Source organism: Leptonychotes weddellii, chromosome 8 (genome assembly GCF_054177405.1).
Source record: "Leptonychotes weddellii isolate Sample4059 chromosome 8, ASM5417740v2, whole genome shotgun sequence".
In the NCBI taxonomy this organism is placed as follows: Eukaryota; Metazoa; Chordata; class Mammalia; order Carnivora; family Phocidae; genus Leptonychotes; species Leptonychotes weddellii.
The window spans coordinates 22,372,738-22,390,829 of NC_138376.1; the positions used below are offsets into that span (position 1 = coordinate 22,372,738).

Genomic DNA, 18,092 nt, shown 5'->3' on the forward strand with positions numbered 1-18,092 from the left:
GAAGTTGAAAACAAAACCAAAATGTCACACACACACCTGCATCTACATAGATTTCACCTATTACTTAATGTTACAGATTTTGCCACATATAACCAAGGAATAAATGGGCATTGGGCAATCAGAGATCTGTGGTTGGCCGGCCAGTGTCAAGCAAGAGAAATAACTGCTTCTTCCAGGTTTTAGCGTGAGGACATGAAAGCAAGCCAAACCAAGAAAATGGCACTTGGCCCAAAGGGAAATAAACAGACGTTAATATTGGGTCTGAAGATGTTAAAAGATAATGTCCTACAGCTGCAGCTGGTGAACAAGGGACCAGTGATGACTTTGATTGGGATGCAAGTGGGGCATTCTTGTCCTCTGTGAGCCTTTCAAACTCCAACCTCCCTGATTCTAGGTGTGCACAAAAAGACTGAGGCATCTTCCCAGAGGCTGCTGCTCACATCACCAAAGTCCCCTGAGCATGGTTACCTGGTGGACTTCATGCTTCTCAAACTCCTGGAGCTGTCTCTGGAAGCCCAGGTTGGGGTTGGCACAGGACCTCCCTGCACGCACAGTGTGCAGGGCATCCTCCCAGCCAAAGTCGGTGATGGTCATGATGTATGCGATCACCAGAGTCACACTCCTGGAGACACCGGCCAGGCTGCAAGGGCCAAAAGAACCCACAGGGGCAAGGGGTTTCAGTCCATGAGTCTATCTCCTGATTCATCGAGAGCAGGGGATTCTGTGGATCTCATTTTAGAAAGTCTCCTCCTTGGATTATGAGTGGACAGCAAGCCAGTATGAAATTACTCAGAAACATAGGAGCTTCTCTCTACTTTATTACACTAGAATCTCAGGCATCAGTATATGTGTGAGCCTCATTTTTTTTTTTTTACAGATCTTCTACTGGCTATGGCTTTGGACACCAGTTTTATGATTCTCTATGCTCCTGAGCCCTTCTTCAGATAGTCCCCATTTCCTCGGACAGAAAAAATAACTAACTAAAGCACATCAAGGGAACTTGAAGGGTCTGGGATCCATGCAATAAATCTATTTACAACCTGCAGCAGTTTAGAAGGCTTCATGGTTTTTTGTTTTGTTTTTTTAAGTCTGGTTTTCTTAGATAAATGAAGGCTAGATCTATAACTGAAAGCCCATTAAATACAGAAGCTCTTATGAAACAGTTTGTGTTCTTTTTGAAATAACTGAGCAGAGCACAAGAGAGGGCACATTCCACGTGCTCTGGGATGTGGGGGTCAATAACGGTTAATTATATCTAGCAGACTGAGTAAGGGGACCAATTTTAAATGCATATGCAAATTAAGGTGGTCACAGAAGGCTGTGCTGCGTCAGATTTAGAGTGTTCTAGCAACGGTTTAAGATGGGGAAGTTTAGTAAATTTCTCATTTTTAGAAAGGCCTATCTTCAGATTTATATAACCATATGAAATACAAATTCCTAGAGTATCAGGGCTACACATATTCAAATGATGATGATGATAATAATAATAATAATAATAAAAGACAACCATTCTCAAGTAGTGGCTCTTCCTTAGGCTTTTATATCAGAAATACCAAGAGAGCTTTTAAAAAATACATCCTCTTTGGCTGCAAACCTGGAGAGTCTAATATTCACCAGAAGCCATAGAAGCCCAGGCACAGGATTACAGAACTCCCCCTTTATGGCTCCAACTGCACCCCCAAAATTCTTTAAAGCAAATGTAGATGAACATTATAAAACCTACAATTTGGTACATGTCCTACTCTTTTTAAAAGTAAAAAAAAAAAACGTAAATCACATAGTATCAAGAACTGCATAAAACTACCAAACATCATTTTTTCCTAAAGCAATCAAACTACTGTCCCTGCTCTCCTGATATGGGTTACAGGCCCTTAGAACAGATTAGTTTTCATGAAGGGCTCTTCTGGGTATCCTGCACTGGATCTCCTCTGTCACCAACATCAGCAGCAACACAGCCCAGGAGATATCACTTTACATTTCCAAAGAGCTTTCACTGAAATAGCAACTTCTTTGGGGAAACTCAAAAGATTGTTAAGCTTTTTTTTTTTTTTTAATATATTTCACAACATAATATTGTCTTTTTTAAAAAAATCTGAGTATAGTTTACATATAATGTTACATTAATTTCAGGTGTACAACATAGTGATTCTACAAGTTTTACATTAGGCTGTGCTCCCCGTGTAGCTGCCGTCTGTCACCGTACAACACAATTATACCATTGACTGTATTCCCTGAGCTGTGTCTTTTATTCCCATGACTTTTTCATTCCATAACTGGAAGCCTACATCTCCCACTACCCTTCACCCATTCTGCCCATCCTCTCACTCCCTCCCCTCTGGCATCCATCAGTTTGTCCTCTGTACTTATAGGTCTGGTTCTGCCTTTTGGTTTTTTGTTTTTTTCATGTGTTTTGTTTTTCAGGTTCCATATATAAGTGAAATCATACAGTATTTGCTTTCTCTGATGTATTTCACTTAGCATAATACCTTTTAATCTCTCCATGTTGCTGTAAATGGCAAGATCTTATCTTTTTTTTTTTTTTTTGTGGCTGAGTAATACTCAATATGGAGTCTTATACAATATAAAGAGGGAACATGCTCAGCTTGCACTTTAATGAACAGCAGAGTTCTGGCCCCAGACTGTTGGCTGCTGGTTCCTTTAACATATTAGTTACGTGATAAATATGAGTACTAGTGCTAATGATATTTCATAAGTATATAATTGTCAAATCACCATATTATACACCTGAAACTAATGCCAACTATATTTCACTTAAAAATAAAACAAATAAAAATTTAAAAAAATAAAATATGAGAGCTAACATTCCCTGAGAGCTTACCATGTGCCAGGTACAGTGCTAAGAACTTTATGTGCATTGTCCTTGGGTTATGTGTATTATAACAGCTTTTTTTTGCAGTGTGTATGTACTTATGTATATATATTCAGATCCATATGAAGTGTAGCTGAATGCAGGTGGAGAGCTGTATATAAACTGTTTAATTCTAAGATCCTATTCAGATCTTTTCAAAGCAAAGTACTAAGCTAAACACACATAAAAGCCCCCATCTGTAAATGGAGAAGAAATGGTCATTCTGGTGTTACACTAATACAATGTTAAACACCACATATGTGATCAAAACTCTCCAGAAAGAAACAGTGTTTTGAAAGGGCGCTGAGGTTTCAGGGATGAGCCCACAAAATCTGTACCCTCCACAGGAGGCTATTCCAAGGGAATAATAGACATGGGCTAGAAAAGAGGCTCCTGTGGTTCCATAGCCTTGACAGTCCCTACAGAAATCCTAACTGTGAAAATGAAAATCCTAAGTGAAAATGAAAAAAAAAAAAAAATCATAGGGTTCTCTTTCATCAAAAACAAATGATGACTAACAAATGGCAGGGGTCAGATGGGGTGTGTATTCAAGATTCAGAGGGCAGACAGAACCATTAGGAGTTGAAATAATTAATCACACACAGAAAAACCCTTGAGAGAAATCAGGCTAAGTAGAAACACTAAGCTATGATTTGGCAGAGGCATACATACCAATGTACAAGACAGCCCTCACCCCTGAGTCGGCACTCGTGAATGAATTTAATACTTTCTTTGAAATGTCTTGTCCTGTCGGGGGAGAAAAAAGAGAGAAGTGACATCTCTCTACTTTACTCAACACATGATGAAAAGAAAAATCCGCCTGAGGTTTCTTGAAAAGGTCTCAGAGTCCCACAGCTTCAAGACCGTGGTCACACTGTCTGGGGCTGGAGCTGGCTCAGCATTAGAATCTGTCACACACAATGCTGAGGCCTGGGGAGGGCTGCCCATCTTCTGGGATTTTCAGAATTTCTCTGCAAGGAATCCCTGAAACACAGCGTTGCCACTGACTGGTATGTGTGTGGGCGTTGGTTTCTGCCTAGCCCAGGGGTCGGTTGGGGCCCCTGAATGTTCAGGAGCATGCTAGTGACCCCACACTGATGATCCACACACCATCTACGCACATTCAGAGCCATTCAGGTGAAGAAGGTGCCCATATCATGCAGGCTCCCTAGTGCTAAGAGGGAGTTTACTTTTGATGATCTGAAAAACCTAGTAATACTCTCCCATACTGGTCTCCCTTGACTTTGGTACATCCTGTCGGCATGTCATCAGAGGGCTGTGGGGAAAGGGAAAATACAGCTTCAATCCCTGCTCAGCCACTTACTGGCCGTGTGACTTTGGGAGAGTCACTTAGTTTCTCTTAACTTCATTTATAAAGTGGAAATAATGTCTTACAGGGTGGAATGAAGTGATATATGCCAATATGCTTTGCAAACTCTAAAGTCCTTTATGACAATGAAACCATGATCCTTACTTCTTCTGACCCTTAGCCTTTTTAACACCCTTTCTCCTGCACGTATGTACCAGCATCATTTAGAGCATGTTCTGGACTGGCTGGTGGGTTAACTATAAATACTCCAAGACGACCTACAGAGTACATGCTTTTTGAGGTCTTTTACCTTTGATTGACTTACAGAGCAGCAAAACACCTAAAGTTGCCCACGGAATAAATTCATCCTCCTTTAAACACCAACTGAGTACTATTTACCGGAACTCTGCAAAGCTGCAGGAGATTCAGGGCAGAATGAGATGTAGTTTCCAACCACACAAGCTAGGTCTATCGTTTCATGAAGGATGACAGGATAAATGAATGTAACAATGAGAAATTCAGGTATGGCATAACAAACTCAGCCAGGTATTAAATACAGAAGAAACTTAGCAACCTAAGTGTAGGTGCCCAGCTAGATTAAGATGGAGAGATAATACAGGAAACTATACATGTGCATGCATACATGTACATATTCCACGACCAACCATAAAGCATGATGAAAAGTCCTAGGGATCGAACCCAAGGACTCCAGACTCTTACTAAAATCTTTAAGTACCAGAACATTGCAAGACATGCTTTTGCTAACTTTCCCAGGCACAAATGCTCCCAGACATAAACTTATAAAATTACTCTGGGCATTGCAACTATACTCACAAACACTGGCTTGGTTATAAAGCAGGCAAGATAAGATTCCTGCTGTAATTCCTGAAATCTGAAGTGTCAGTACTGAAAAGAGATCTCAGAAAGGATTGTAAGGCAGAAGCCTGTGGAAGCCAGGCAGTGAAGCCGAGTGCTCAGAGGGGTGAAGGGATGGGGGGCACTGTGATGTGACTGGCAGAAGCCTGGCCCACCGGAGGTGGGAGAGAAGGCTCGGTGCTGTTGGAGCTTCCTGTCTCTCAAGCAAAAACAGTCTGCAGTGAAGTCTTCTGATTTTGAAGTATTGAAACTGTGGTAGACATCTTGAGTTGCACTGATTTTGTTTGGGGCAGCAAAGTTTGTCAGAACAGTCCCCCTTCCCTCTGATTCCAGCCATGGAGAAGTAAAGAAAAGGTTGTGGGGTGGGGACTTCTGGAAAAGTTTTCCCATCCTAATGAAAGGAAAGTCATCTATCTCTGCGCCAGGTTTCCTGCTAGCGTCATGCTTACAGCTGCATCAGCTGCCCTGTAACCACAGGTGATAAAGCCCCTCGGGTGGAGAGGCAGCAGGATGCAAAGGGAGACCTCAGGGGACTGATGCCCAGGCCTGGGAGCACCCACACACCAGGTTTCTTAGTCAAGACTTTAAGTAAATTTCTCTGTAACTTAAAACATTATCAATCAGATACTCTGCTACTTTAGTCAAATATAATCCACCTGATAACAGCAACCAATTCAACAGTTTTAAAAACACTGAGCTAAGTGGCACCTGAGCGGCCCAGTTGGTTAAGCCTCTGACTCTTGATCTCAGCTCAGGTCTTGATCTCAGGGTCGTGAGTTTAATCCCCACATTGGGCTCTACACCCCAGTGTGGAGCCTACTAAAAAAAATAATAATAATAAAATAAAAAACAAAAGAAAGCAAAAACATTGGGCCAACTCATCTGGCCTAGGAGTGGTTACAGGCTGCCTGTCTGCCATCTGCTTCATGGGGCAGCCTATCCTCCTGTGTTGGCCGCTGCACATGGCAGACATGCCAGAGGGTAGGGTGGGTCTGACTGTAGATCCCAGGACCAGGACAGGCAGCCCAGAACTCAGAGCTCATCCCTGACTGCAGTCTAGCAGTGGCTAGAAGGTACACATGTTTGTCCACGAGGTCAGCCACACCGGGGCATCCAAAGGTTCGGAGAGTCCTCTCCACGCCTGCAGCCCATGCTCACGCCTGTCCTTTATGGGTCTCTTTCTAGTCGAGCAGAGCTGCATCTGTGACAAGACGGGCAGGGAAAAGCACAGCAACCAGAAAAGGAAAAACAAATCTAAAAATGAGTGACAATTGCCTGAGTAGTGAACAAACCACAGACTGCCCCAGAACACATTGCAAAGGCCCGAGTGACATGAGAGTTAACAGTGCCCCTCTGAGTGGGCAGGACTTAATGTTTTAGGGGAACACAGTCAGTGCTGTGGAGCTCACCAGGATTTTGCAAAATGACAACAAATGAATGCCTTTGCTGAAACCTGCGAGTGGGAACAACTCCTTCGATCTGGCTTTTATACCTGCATGCACCAAACCGCATGCACAATGAAACCTGGGGCTCAAATACTGTCCGGTGTATCTGGGTTCAAAAGTCAGTCCCTCCTCTCCTCAGAATAAGAGAGTGGGGTGGGAGTGGGGTCGGCAGGGCAACATGCAGACCTGCCAGAGCCCAGAGAGAGTGTGTGAAAGAGCTGAGAGGCCAAGGAAGCCATGAGGAGGTGCCCCCACTTTGCTCCCGGCCAGCCCTTTCCTCTTTCAGCTCTAACTGTGCCAACCTTAAGTCTAGGACAAACCCACAGATGGCTCCTGTCCACCACCATGTTGGGGCAAGGGCTGTGGAACCCCAGGGCAGGCATCTGTGTGGGGACAGCTCACAGCCCAGCCCAGGAGTGTAAATGATGCCACTGAAGGGATGGCTCAAAGCCCCACCACAAAACCGGACTCATAAACATAGATGGGCACAAGGCCACACCAAGCAGACGTTCCTAGAAATGCTTTTTCCACGTAAAGCCAGGAGGCAGGCGCATTTACCACTGCTTTGGTGTGCTGCAGGGAGTGGGGGTTATTTCCAGGGAAGCTGATGACATAAACTCTAGCGCTGGTCATTAAACTCCCTCCTCCACAGCAGGAAATACCCGAGACTCTGGCTCCTGTTGCCCAATTCTCTGATGTGAAGCAGAAGCGCGCATCTTAAGCACCATCCCACCACAGGCTGTTTCAATGAACACAGCTTCCCTATTCTTGCTCTTCGTTTTGTACCTTCGCTTCCATACAAAGACATGTGAGTAAGTTCTGTTGGAGGAAAGCCAGAGGGGCTCATCCACCTATGTGTGTCACAAACTTACCTCATAGTGCTTGCTGCTGCCAGCAATCTGAAGAGAACATCTTGGGGAGGGCAAAGGGGCACTTCAGAGGAGACCCATCAAACAGCCCTGCAGCTGCCACTGTCCCCCTTCCTCAGTCTGAGCTGGCTGTCCTCCTTGAAGAGCCTCCTCCCCTCTCTGGCCGGAAGCCAAGAGACAGGACCAGCAAAGTTTCCCTGACCTTCGGAGAGTGCACAGAAAGGATGGTGGATGGGATCTAGCAAAACTACACCACATTATGCTCATTTTTTGAGGCCGAACAACTAGTTCTTATTCCAAGACTGCAAGATTTGGAGGCTGTGATCCCCACTGCGGGATCAGAGGCAGCCCTCTCCAGCTGAGGACTCTGCTTATCTGAGCAGTAGCCCAAGGGATCTGGCCATGTACCTTGAGTGGTAGCTGGACTTACTCCAAAGTCAGCAGTATCAGACCAGGTTGTACTGACAGGAGACCCAGGACGCTTCTCCTTCCCACATACATACATGTGTGTACATATGTGTATATGTGTGCACATGTGTGCATGCATGTTGTATATGAAAGCAAAGGAGGAAAAAAAACAGGAAAGGCAAGCACTCTTAGAGTTTTCCTCCTAAAAAAGGAATGCTTAAAGAAAAAAAGCAAAAAGGCAAAAAGCAAGTGGGTGGAATGTTCTATCTGGGCTCAGATCAGAAAGCTGATTCTCCTGGGGCAGAATCGGCAGAGGCTCCCAGGCTGTGTGTGGGCCCCCTCAGCTGGAACACTGTGAAGCTCGCTCTTGCCTCACCCAGAAGCAAGCAGGAAGGAACATTCTCCAGCACGACAGACACTGGCTGAGCTGCTCTTTCAGCACCAGGCATTGAACACATACAACCACTCATACTTATATCAAGGATTTCCCACATTCTGTATTTCCTGCACTTAAACATTTTTTTTAATGGGGGGGGAATTAAAACACACATGTGGTGTGTATCGTGCTTTTCATTTTGCCACATAAGGTCATTTTAAAAACAAAACCAAACCCTTTTTACCACCTACTATAACATCATTTCACAAAGAATAGTTGAGAGGAGGACACAGTTTAAGACTAAAAAATAGTTAAGTTCAATAAGTGAAGTCTTATGAAAAACTCAATATACCTTTTCTGAGTATTTCTCATTTCTATGGCCTGCAAAGTCCTCAGGAGTCATGTGTGAGCATGTGTGTGTGTGCACATGAATGCTCAAGTAAGTATGCATCTGTCTGGAAATAGGACCACAGCACTCCAAGGGCCCACATCATTTTGGTCTTGCAAAACTGCTTTTTAATAATTAAAGAAAATTGTAAGCGAGAGAAAGAGAGAGCTGGATGTACAGAAGACATCAGCTAAAGAAAACATACACAAAAAGATAAGGAGGTAGAATAAGGCAAGGAAATTTTACTGATACTTTAAATATAAGCTCACTGTATTGCTAATACCTCTTCTCCCCACAAAAACCTCAAGAAATTCAGAGACCTGCTCGATACTCAAACCACTGAATGTCACAAAGGCTCTCTTGTAATGATGCAATGCTACCAACTCTACAGCACAGATCAAACTCTCCTGGACTTGACAGAAGAAGATAAAAAAAAAAAAAAGTAACTATTCCCTTAACAATGTCTAAATACAAAATACCAATTTAATAAATATTAAAATAAGAATGAATAAATGAGCTACTATACATCCAGTAATTCACTCTCAAAATACATTAATACTCCTTACTTGGATAGACAGCAAATATAATCTTATTTTTTGGAAATGCTTAGAGTTCATAAAAAACACTTTCACTTATCTAACCCAATACTACAAAAATTGTGTGAGATAGGTATTTTACAGATGAGAGAAATAAGGTTAAAATGACTTGCATACGAAAGTACAGAGAGAAAGCAAAAGCAAGTATTTCCAAAAGCCTGAATTCACTAGCCCGCTCCACTTCGGCCAGAGAACATGTAGCATGTGCATTTGAAATAAACTCTAGGATGCCTCTAATTGTGACAATTCATGCAAAACACACCAGCCGGGGTCTGTGGGGTTATTATGACCATGAGAACTTGAACTTTCACATTTCCTGACTTTGAAAGGCAAGGTAGTTGGGGGAACTGAGCTAAAATTTTAATGTGCTAATGTTATCTCAACCAGGTTTCTGCATTTTAAGTTCCTGGAAGATCAGAGGGGGAGTTTGTGAGGATTAAAGCCAAGACAGAAAATTGACCTTTCTGGGCAGTTTACAGCCACTGAATGCCAAGTGAAAGCAGTTAGTTTCAAAAGGTCACAAACCTCTTACTAAGCAAAATTGGCAAGAAGAATTCCTGTTGGTATAAGGATTTGTGGGGAGAGATTTAGGATATAAAACTTAAACTATATCCAAAGTTGGAAATAATTTTAAAAGTCTCTAAGTTTACAACAGGGATACAGTTTTCTAGAATTTATTTTGTCATTAAATATAAGATTTCTCAGGCATCAGTAATTAAAAGTGGCTAGACTAAAGAACTACTAGTTCTACTTGTCTGAGTTACCCAGGGCATATTTTCCAGTGACAGACATGATTTCTCTTGCTTTTGTTAACCAGAGCATTAAGAGTATTTGTCTCCTGACCATCTACATTGGTTGATGGTACAGAAAGTGAAGGTTCACTGTCAACCTATATGTTCCTAATATTTGCTGAGTAATAACCACAGGCTACCTGAAGTGAGATGGATCATATAAACAGAATCAAGTGTTCCACTTGCCAATGGTTAATAGTCTATATCATGAAAGCATGCTCACTGTTAAAAGGCATGTTATGCTTCCAATAAAACATTCGTAAAAGGTAAAGAGAAACTCAAGCTATTTCATAGGCTGTCTCTTAACATACAAAGTATACTCATATTCCAAACTTAACTCCACAATTTCCACATAACTTCAGTAGAGCAAGAAATATTTACAAAATCATGGACATTGATGTGCCCAAATCCTTACTTACGCTAAGACTTGCTATTACTAATGGATGAAAACTAAAAGTTTCCCCAAAAATCACATGAGTGCCTGTGAACTTAACTCCCAGCGGGAGAGTGACAGCTTTTCTGCCTTTCAATGAGTTATGGTCTTGACTTTAGTTTCCAACTGAAACAGAGGTTGTACTGCTGTAGGACTTCACTCAAAATAGAAGCAGTGGTGCGTTCTCCTCAGCTTCTCTCTGTCATTAGCCTCACACTTGGGTGCTGTAATAACCACCTATTGGAATCCTACCCTACACTTTTACCAAGATGTGAGGAAAGGGCTAAAAAGGCAAATCACACATCTTAACAAGACCTCTGCACATATTTGAGATGGGAGAGAACAAATTCAAATCTTACGGGCTAGTCCTCTGGACCCAAGGTGCCTATGTTTGGGCTGGTTTTGCCAGAAGATCTGAACTGACCCATGAGACACTGCAACTCAGAGAAACATTTTCTGTCACTCTGGCCTTTCCATGTAAGGAAATCTTCCAAATCTTCCACTGAAGTGGCCTCCTGAGCACCGAAACTTGTTATTTCAACTATCTTCTTTTGTAACTCTCAAGATAAATTAACACACCTTGAAGAGGGTAAAAGTATACTCTTATTTTCAAAAGTGCTTAGAGTTCATAGAGAACACTTTCATATATGTGATCTTATCTTCAAAAATCCTGAAGGCAGGCATTTTTCAAATGAGGGAACTGAAGCTCAGATGGGTTTAAATGACTTGCCCAAGGTAGATGTAACTAGTTTTAAAGTTATCTAACATCAAGGTCTACTGCTTATTTGTTTACGTAGTGCAGGGCTGCTCAATGCTCACTCTTCATTTGGTAAGCCAGTCATTGTCCTGGACATCAAACACAGTGCTTGGCTCCTAGCAAAGCTGAAAAGTCCTGGGGGCAATCAAGTGCCTTCTCTGACAACAAATGCCCAGAATGTGTGACAATCTGATTCCTCCGAAGAGTCATTGCCAATCAGGGATTGACAAGTTCAAAAGTATGTTAGAATCTCAGTTTGAGATAAGAGCAAAGCAACCATTCTAAAAATAGCCACCAAAACATGGGCAGAAGATTGCTGTGGTCTCCAGAGAAAGGCAGTGGCTCACTTCCTTCCGTATACACCATGCCCTTCCAACCACTTCTGTTTCTTGACACCACTAGTAACCAAGGAAGTTCTCTGCTGCTTCTTCTCCTCCTAGACCCACGCTACTACTGTTTTCCTAGTAATCCTAGTAAAATCTTTCCTCCACCATCTTCAATCTTAAAGATTGACTTTTTCTGTGAAATACAGAGAGTTAGTGTGAAAACAGGCCTTGCATAGAACGTATCTGTCCCTGCTTCCAATCTACCCTTCCTGGTCTAACTCTATACCACCTGTCCCCTGTCCTACACGCCCCCCCACAATCTTCCCCACATCAACCAGATTTTGTAGTATGAAAAAAAAGATGTAAAAAAAAAAAAAATCTCAATTTTGTTTTATATTGGGCAAGTTTCATTATACTTATATGTTGAAATGACAGTATTTTGCATATACTGGGTTAAATAAAGCATTATTAAAACTATTATCACCTGTTCCTTTTTTACTCTTTTTAATTTAGCTCCTAGAAAATTTAAAATTACCCTCATGGCTTACATTTGTGGTTCATATTCTATTTCTACTGGACAGTGCTATCTTAGACAAAACCCATTAGCTTCTTTAAATCTTTGCTTCCAGAGAGAGGATAAACATGCTGAAAGTTTGGTTTGAGGCATCCTTTTTAAAAATGAGGCTCTTCTTGTAGACATCCCATCAGTCAGTGTTGTATAGTTGAAGGACTGACAAACAAACAGCATGCCTCCAGCTACAGTTCTGCCTAACTTGGCCGCACAGACCTCTGTGCTTGGCATCCCATGGCTCTGATGACTTCACGGCCCTTTAGTTATTTGACTTTACTGTCCTTTGCACATTTTTAATATCTCCAAAAAATATAGGAAAAAACCAACTTACAGGTTCTGAGATGGTGAATCCGCTGCTGGAATGCACAGGTATTTAACCCCCTGTAGAATAATAAAAATAAAATAAAATAAAATAAAAAGATGATACTTAGTGGAGAAAACTACTTAAAGGAACTATTTACTTAGGCCAAAAAATAAAAAGTAAAAAGGAGAAGTTTTTCACTCATCTTATGTTGCCAAGGAACCAGGGAAAAACTCTTTAATTAAGGTTCCTGGTTATTTCCGTGACCACACATACAAATATTCATGCTCTGGCTTGCAAACAGCTTGTAGGTTTAGATAGGTTTATCAAAAAAGTGAAATAATTGAGTGCTTCCCAGTAAGTGTCAACAAGTTTCCAAAACTATCATTTCCGATGCTTGTTTACACATTCAACATTTTTAAAAATCTATTTCACTTAAGATCCTGAGTGGCCAAAAAGGAAGCACTGTTAGTAAAAACCTTAACATGATGACTAAAAATTACAACATTATATTACAGAGTTTTCTATATCAAATTTTAGTAATTGAAAAATTACAATTTCCCTGATGCATTAATAGGAACTTTACACATTCAAAATATTTTGATTTATTTTGCTTGCTTTTCAAAAGAGTAAAAGTTTGTGGACCAAACTGTTACATTTTTTTAAAAAATGGCCCAATTTGAAAAAAAAAAAAGTTCATATAGGTCTCCATGAGAATCTATAAAAAAAAGTCTGTGTAAATTCATGCTATAAAAACTCAGGCTAAATTTAAATTTTATTAAAAATCTGGTTGTTTTGGGACACCTGGGTGGCTCAGTCAGTTAAGTGTCTGACTTCTCAGGTCATGGTCTCAGGGTCCTCAGATTGAGCCCTGCCTTGGGCTCCCTGCTCAGCAGGGAGTCTACTTGTCTCTCTGCCCCTCCCCCTGCTTGTGCTCTATCTCTCGCAAATAAATACATTAATTAATTAGTTAATTAATTAAATCTTTAAAAAAAACTGGTTGTTTCTTCTTCAGAGGGATTTAAAGTATAGTTCCAAAGGTCTTCAGTGTCATGTAAAAATAGAAAATCTAGAAATCTCAGCAACCTTTGCAAAAGAATATGGTTCTGTGAGGACTTAGAGGAACCATTTTTAAACCCTTCCTCCTTTGATAGCCTAATCTCATAGGATCTTGCCACCGTGTCATGGATAATAAAGTAGGGGAAGAAACACATCAAACACTGAAAAAATAACCACCTAAGAGGGTAAATGAAGGGGAAATATATAGAAATATATAGACTACCACAAGTCCCTCAGCAAATAGTCATAAAATGTCTGCTAGAATTATTTGAATTTTTTGCAGTTGATCATTAAAATTTTATTGTTAATTCATATCATGAGGCTTTTCTATGTTGTATTTACGAATGTACTCTTGTAAGTAACATCTAAATTTGTGGCTGCCCCAAACCCTTCTAGACCTCCACATTTTGATACTTCCCGACATTGTGAATCCTACTTTTCCAATACAGAATCCATGTAACCTATATTTTTTTTTCTTTTTTTTTAAGATTTTATTTATTTGACAGTGAGAGATACAGTGAGAGAGGGAACACAAGCAGGGGGAGTGGGAGAGGGAGAAGCAGGCTTCCCAAGGAGCAGGGAGCCCCATGTGGGGCTCGATCCCAGGACCCTGGGATCATGACCTGAGCCGAAGGCAGGCGCTTAACGACTGAGCCACCTAGGCACCCCTAACCTATATTTTTCAACCTCCTTTGCTATTAGGGTGTAGACTCAGGACCGGGTTTCATCATGTGACACACCTACTTGAGGTGGATTTGGAAACAGGACACGGGACGAGTCAGATGGGTAAAGAGCACCTGCTTGGCAGGTGCAAGTGGCAGTAGAAGCAGGTGGTTCTGGGGGCAGACGTGGCAGCAGATCTCACCAGTTGTGTGATGTGGTCTAAGTATTGTTCCTTTAACTTCAGCTGAAAGCCTGTTTCTCCAGCTCTTCTGAGGAGACCATAGGCTCTCCGCTATCTCTTAACAAGCACCTTCCTGCTTAAACCAGTTTAGAGTGCAATCAGCTGTCTGTCACTAAGACCCAAGAGATAAAATTCCCCTCCCTGCCTCCTAGTATTATGAGAGGTCAGAAAAAAAAAAAATCCTGCTTAATTCATATCCACATACATTTTTTTTTCCAGCTCTCAGTCAATCATTACATCTTCCAACAAAGGCTCTTGAAGAAGATGAGCTTTACCACTGCTTCTCCATGTGAGAATACTTCACATGAGACCAAACAGGCTTGAACATGTTGAGGGTAAAGTTTAGGGATGGGCCAGAGGATGTTTCTCCCTCATTTAACCTTCACTTTGTCATCCCTAATTGCCTCCTGTCTCTGTCCTCATTTCTTCCTGGACAGTGGGCACTGTGCTCTGCTGGAAATATCAAGGCAGTCGTCTGAAATTCTAAAGCACCTCCAAACCCAGAGAGGTATTAAAGCAGTGATTTAAAAGGAAGGAAAATGGAAAAGGAAATGATACTGTAAAAATAAGTAATTTCACTACTTCCCTCCATCAAGGCCAAGCAGGCTTATGGGCATAGATACACATACTGATCATTTCATAAATCCATCATTGGAATGATTCATTTACTTTTTTCTTTTACTCTTAAGTGAGAGTTTGCCATGGATCAGGCTCAGAAGCTTATGAAATTCTTTCCTCCCACACACTTCCTCCAACCTCTTTCAGACCAATCCTTCCAGAAGGATGGGGAGGATTCTAAGGTTTCCACCTTCCCTTCCACTGTGACTGGCAGCCTGGACAACTTCAATCAATCAAGGATGCTGAGGTGGATCCCCTCTAACATAGGATAAAAATGCTTGCCAGTCACACATGCTGACTGACAGCCATTTAATCCTCACAGGATCTAAAATCAGCCTAGCCCATATGATGGGAGGAAAGAAAAAAAAAAAATGAAGGAAAGGAAGAAAATGAACAGAAGGGGAGGCTAAATAGCTCCTAGCTTATTAAGAGCATTCACCATAAATGCCAATGGCAGTGTGATTGGAAAGCACTTCACTTCCTTCAGGTGTTCCCTGAGTGGGGTCCCATTCCCCCTTTTGGTGCCTGATGAGAAAAAGAAAAGGCTGCTGGCCCCATAAGGCAGGAGCAAGATGCAGGAAGATGGCAAAGGGTATCTCTCCCTCCATGCCCACAGATGATGAGGAGGCCACTTTCAGCCATGCTGGGCCCCTCACCCTCACTAGCTGGGATGGGCATGTGGCAGCTACAGCTTCCCATCTGTGAAGCTTCTAAGGAGGAACAAAGTAGCTCTCGGCCACAAGTTTGGGGATCCCCTACTGTTAAGGAAGGACAGAGAACATATAAAACATAAGATCATGTTCTCGGGCACCTGGGTGGCTCAGTTGGTTAAGTGACTGCCTTCGGCTCAGGTCATGATCCTGGAGTCCCAGGATCGAGTCCCGCATCGGGCTTCCTGCTCAGCAGGGAGTCTGCTTCTCCCTCTGACCCTCCTCCCTCTCATGCTCTCTGTCTCTCATTCTCTCTCTCTCAAATAAATAAATAAAATCTTTAAAAAAAAAAAAGATCATGTTCTCTCAAAAGTAGAACAACAACAATAACCTTCCTTGGCACATAGTAAACACTAAATGTCTGTTGAACAAGGTGAAAACCAATTAACATGAAGATCATGACGATCACACTACAGGAATAGTACAAGGGAAGAAAAATATCATAAAGTGCCCATGCCTGGGGACCATAAAAATAAGAGAGCTGAACTTTTAGCCATGACATAGGAAGGGCACACTGTATGCACATGCTCCAGACACAGTCTCCTGACTGTCCACACCAATGGGACTGGGTTAAGAATCAGCTCACCGTGATCTACAATAAGAAGGGAACAAACTATGCAAATACAGTAAAGAAAGGAGTCAAAACTGTCAAAAAGGTTCAGCTGCTCACCGCCCAAGAATATCTATTTATCTTAGCTTAGTCATTAACAAAGCACGAAAAGTATCTCTCTTGGAGGCCACAGACTGCAGAACATAAAGTACCTGAAAAAAGTCTTCAGATGCCTGCACATATGTACAATTCATGGCAGTTAATTACTAATTCAGAAAGCAGCAAGAGTGCGGACAGTATTAAGGACCTCAGTGCTACAAGCTGGAGAGACTTAAAATTATCCTAGTATTAATGGATTCCCCCCCAAAAAAAACCATTCTTTAATACTGAGGTTTGTAGAGACAGAAGAAGTACAGGGCAGGACAGATGTGTTAAGCTAAATTATGAAAAGCATGGCAAACGAAGTAAAAAAGTAACAAATATCTTATTCTAGAACAAAATTCTAGAACAATCTGAAAAATTCATAAGTAATAAGAAATAACAGAGGGGAGGTGGGTGTGGGGGTGGGTGAAATAGGTGAAGGGGATCAAAAGTACATTTATCATGATGAGCACTGAGTAATGTACAGAATCCCTGAATCACTATATTGTACACCAAAACTAATATAACACTGTATGTTAACTATATTGGAATTAAAAAAAAATAACAGCCATGTTTCTATTCCTATAGCATTTGCTATATGATATTTACTCCTACATACTACCTCTAAAACTAAAAAAAAAAAAACATAAAACTAAAATTATCTTTGAAATAAAATTATTAAATAGATAAAAATTTAATACTTTCCATGATGTTCCAAAACAGTGATTGGTGGAAAGCCAATTAATATTAAACTTCTGTGGGGCTAGTAAGTGTCAAGTTGCAGATTTTCAATTTAGGCAGCTGGCCCAAGAATACAAAAACCAGTTTAGTTAAGGGAAAGGGGCTCAGTCTATGCTTTAAGACTGTCTTGATTTCTAGGAGGGACAAAGAAAGAGCAGGAAATTTCTTTTGACTACATGGCATTTTGAATGGCCTAATACATCCTGAGAATGCTATTAATACTGATAAGGTGGGGACCAGACAGAGGAAAAAGGCAAAGAATTAAGAAAAAGCCTCATATTTACACTGACTACATATACACTGAATATTCATAATAACAAGCAACACATCAATTAGTATTACATAGTGTGGAAAAACATTGGGAAAATACAGGAAAGAAGTCAGACTTCAATAGGATCATCCCAAGAAAGTTTTTGGGGTGAAGTTTTTGTGTTAGGTTTTGAAAGAGACAACAGACATCAATTGAGAAGAAAGTTTAGAAAGTATTCCAGAGATTCTTCTTGAACAAAGTTTAAGGCTTTCTAAGTCCATATTCTCAAAAGTTCTAATATTTTTCTGTTTTCTGTTTCAACAAGCACAGTAACCACCAAAAGTAAGGTTTTTGCCTTTCTTTGGGGCTGAAACTAAAGATTACACTTAAAACGATACATAGGCAAGTACTTGAAAAGCAGGGGCAAGATTCTGATTTCAGGACTAGTAAAGAGATCAAACTCTCGCTTGTTTCAAGTACAATTTCTAAAATTCACTGTTCTTTTCTTTCTGAAACATAAGTAAGAGGCTTCTGAAGAACCTAGGTGACATCCTACTTTTCTAAAGAAAAGAAAGATCAAGTCCTTCAGAATCTGTTTTCTCTCTCTCAGGAAAGCTAATAAAACCAGTTATAGAATGTAACTATTTTCTACAAGGACTTATTCACAACATAAGAGGAGACATTAAGTAGGAGATGGAGTTCACTAAGAGGCCAGAATCAGGAAATCTATGCAATGGAAAAATCATTTTAGCTGCTAATAAAAACGACCTGATCTTGGATCTTGGTTTCTCATCTTATCCCATC

At 41.1% G+C, this 18,092-nt stretch overlaps 1 protein-coding gene across 4 annotated transcripts in view; it reads right to left on the reverse strand.

Moving 5' to 3' along the window:
• The window catches only part of DUSP22 (dual specificity phosphatase 22), a 71,534-nt gene that overhangs the window by 37,570 nt on the left and 15,872 nt on the right, over positions 1–18,092 (reverse strand). For 2 of the 4 annotated variants that reach the window (XM_081827791.1, XM_081827790.1), the window contains exons 2-4: positions 12,346–12,395; positions 3,542–3,616; positions 469–640 (exon numbers count right to left, since the gene is read on the reverse strand). In XM_081827791.1, the coding sequence (XP_081683917.1) occupies positions 469–640; positions 3,542–3,616; positions 12,346–12,395 (297 nt within the window). Of the gene's footprint in view, positions 1–468; positions 641–3,541; positions 3,617–7,371; positions 9,112–12,345; positions 12,396–18,092 lie in introns of those variants that run through there. The other 2 variants (XM_081827793.1, XM_081827794.1) reach the window with 2 other exon arrangements.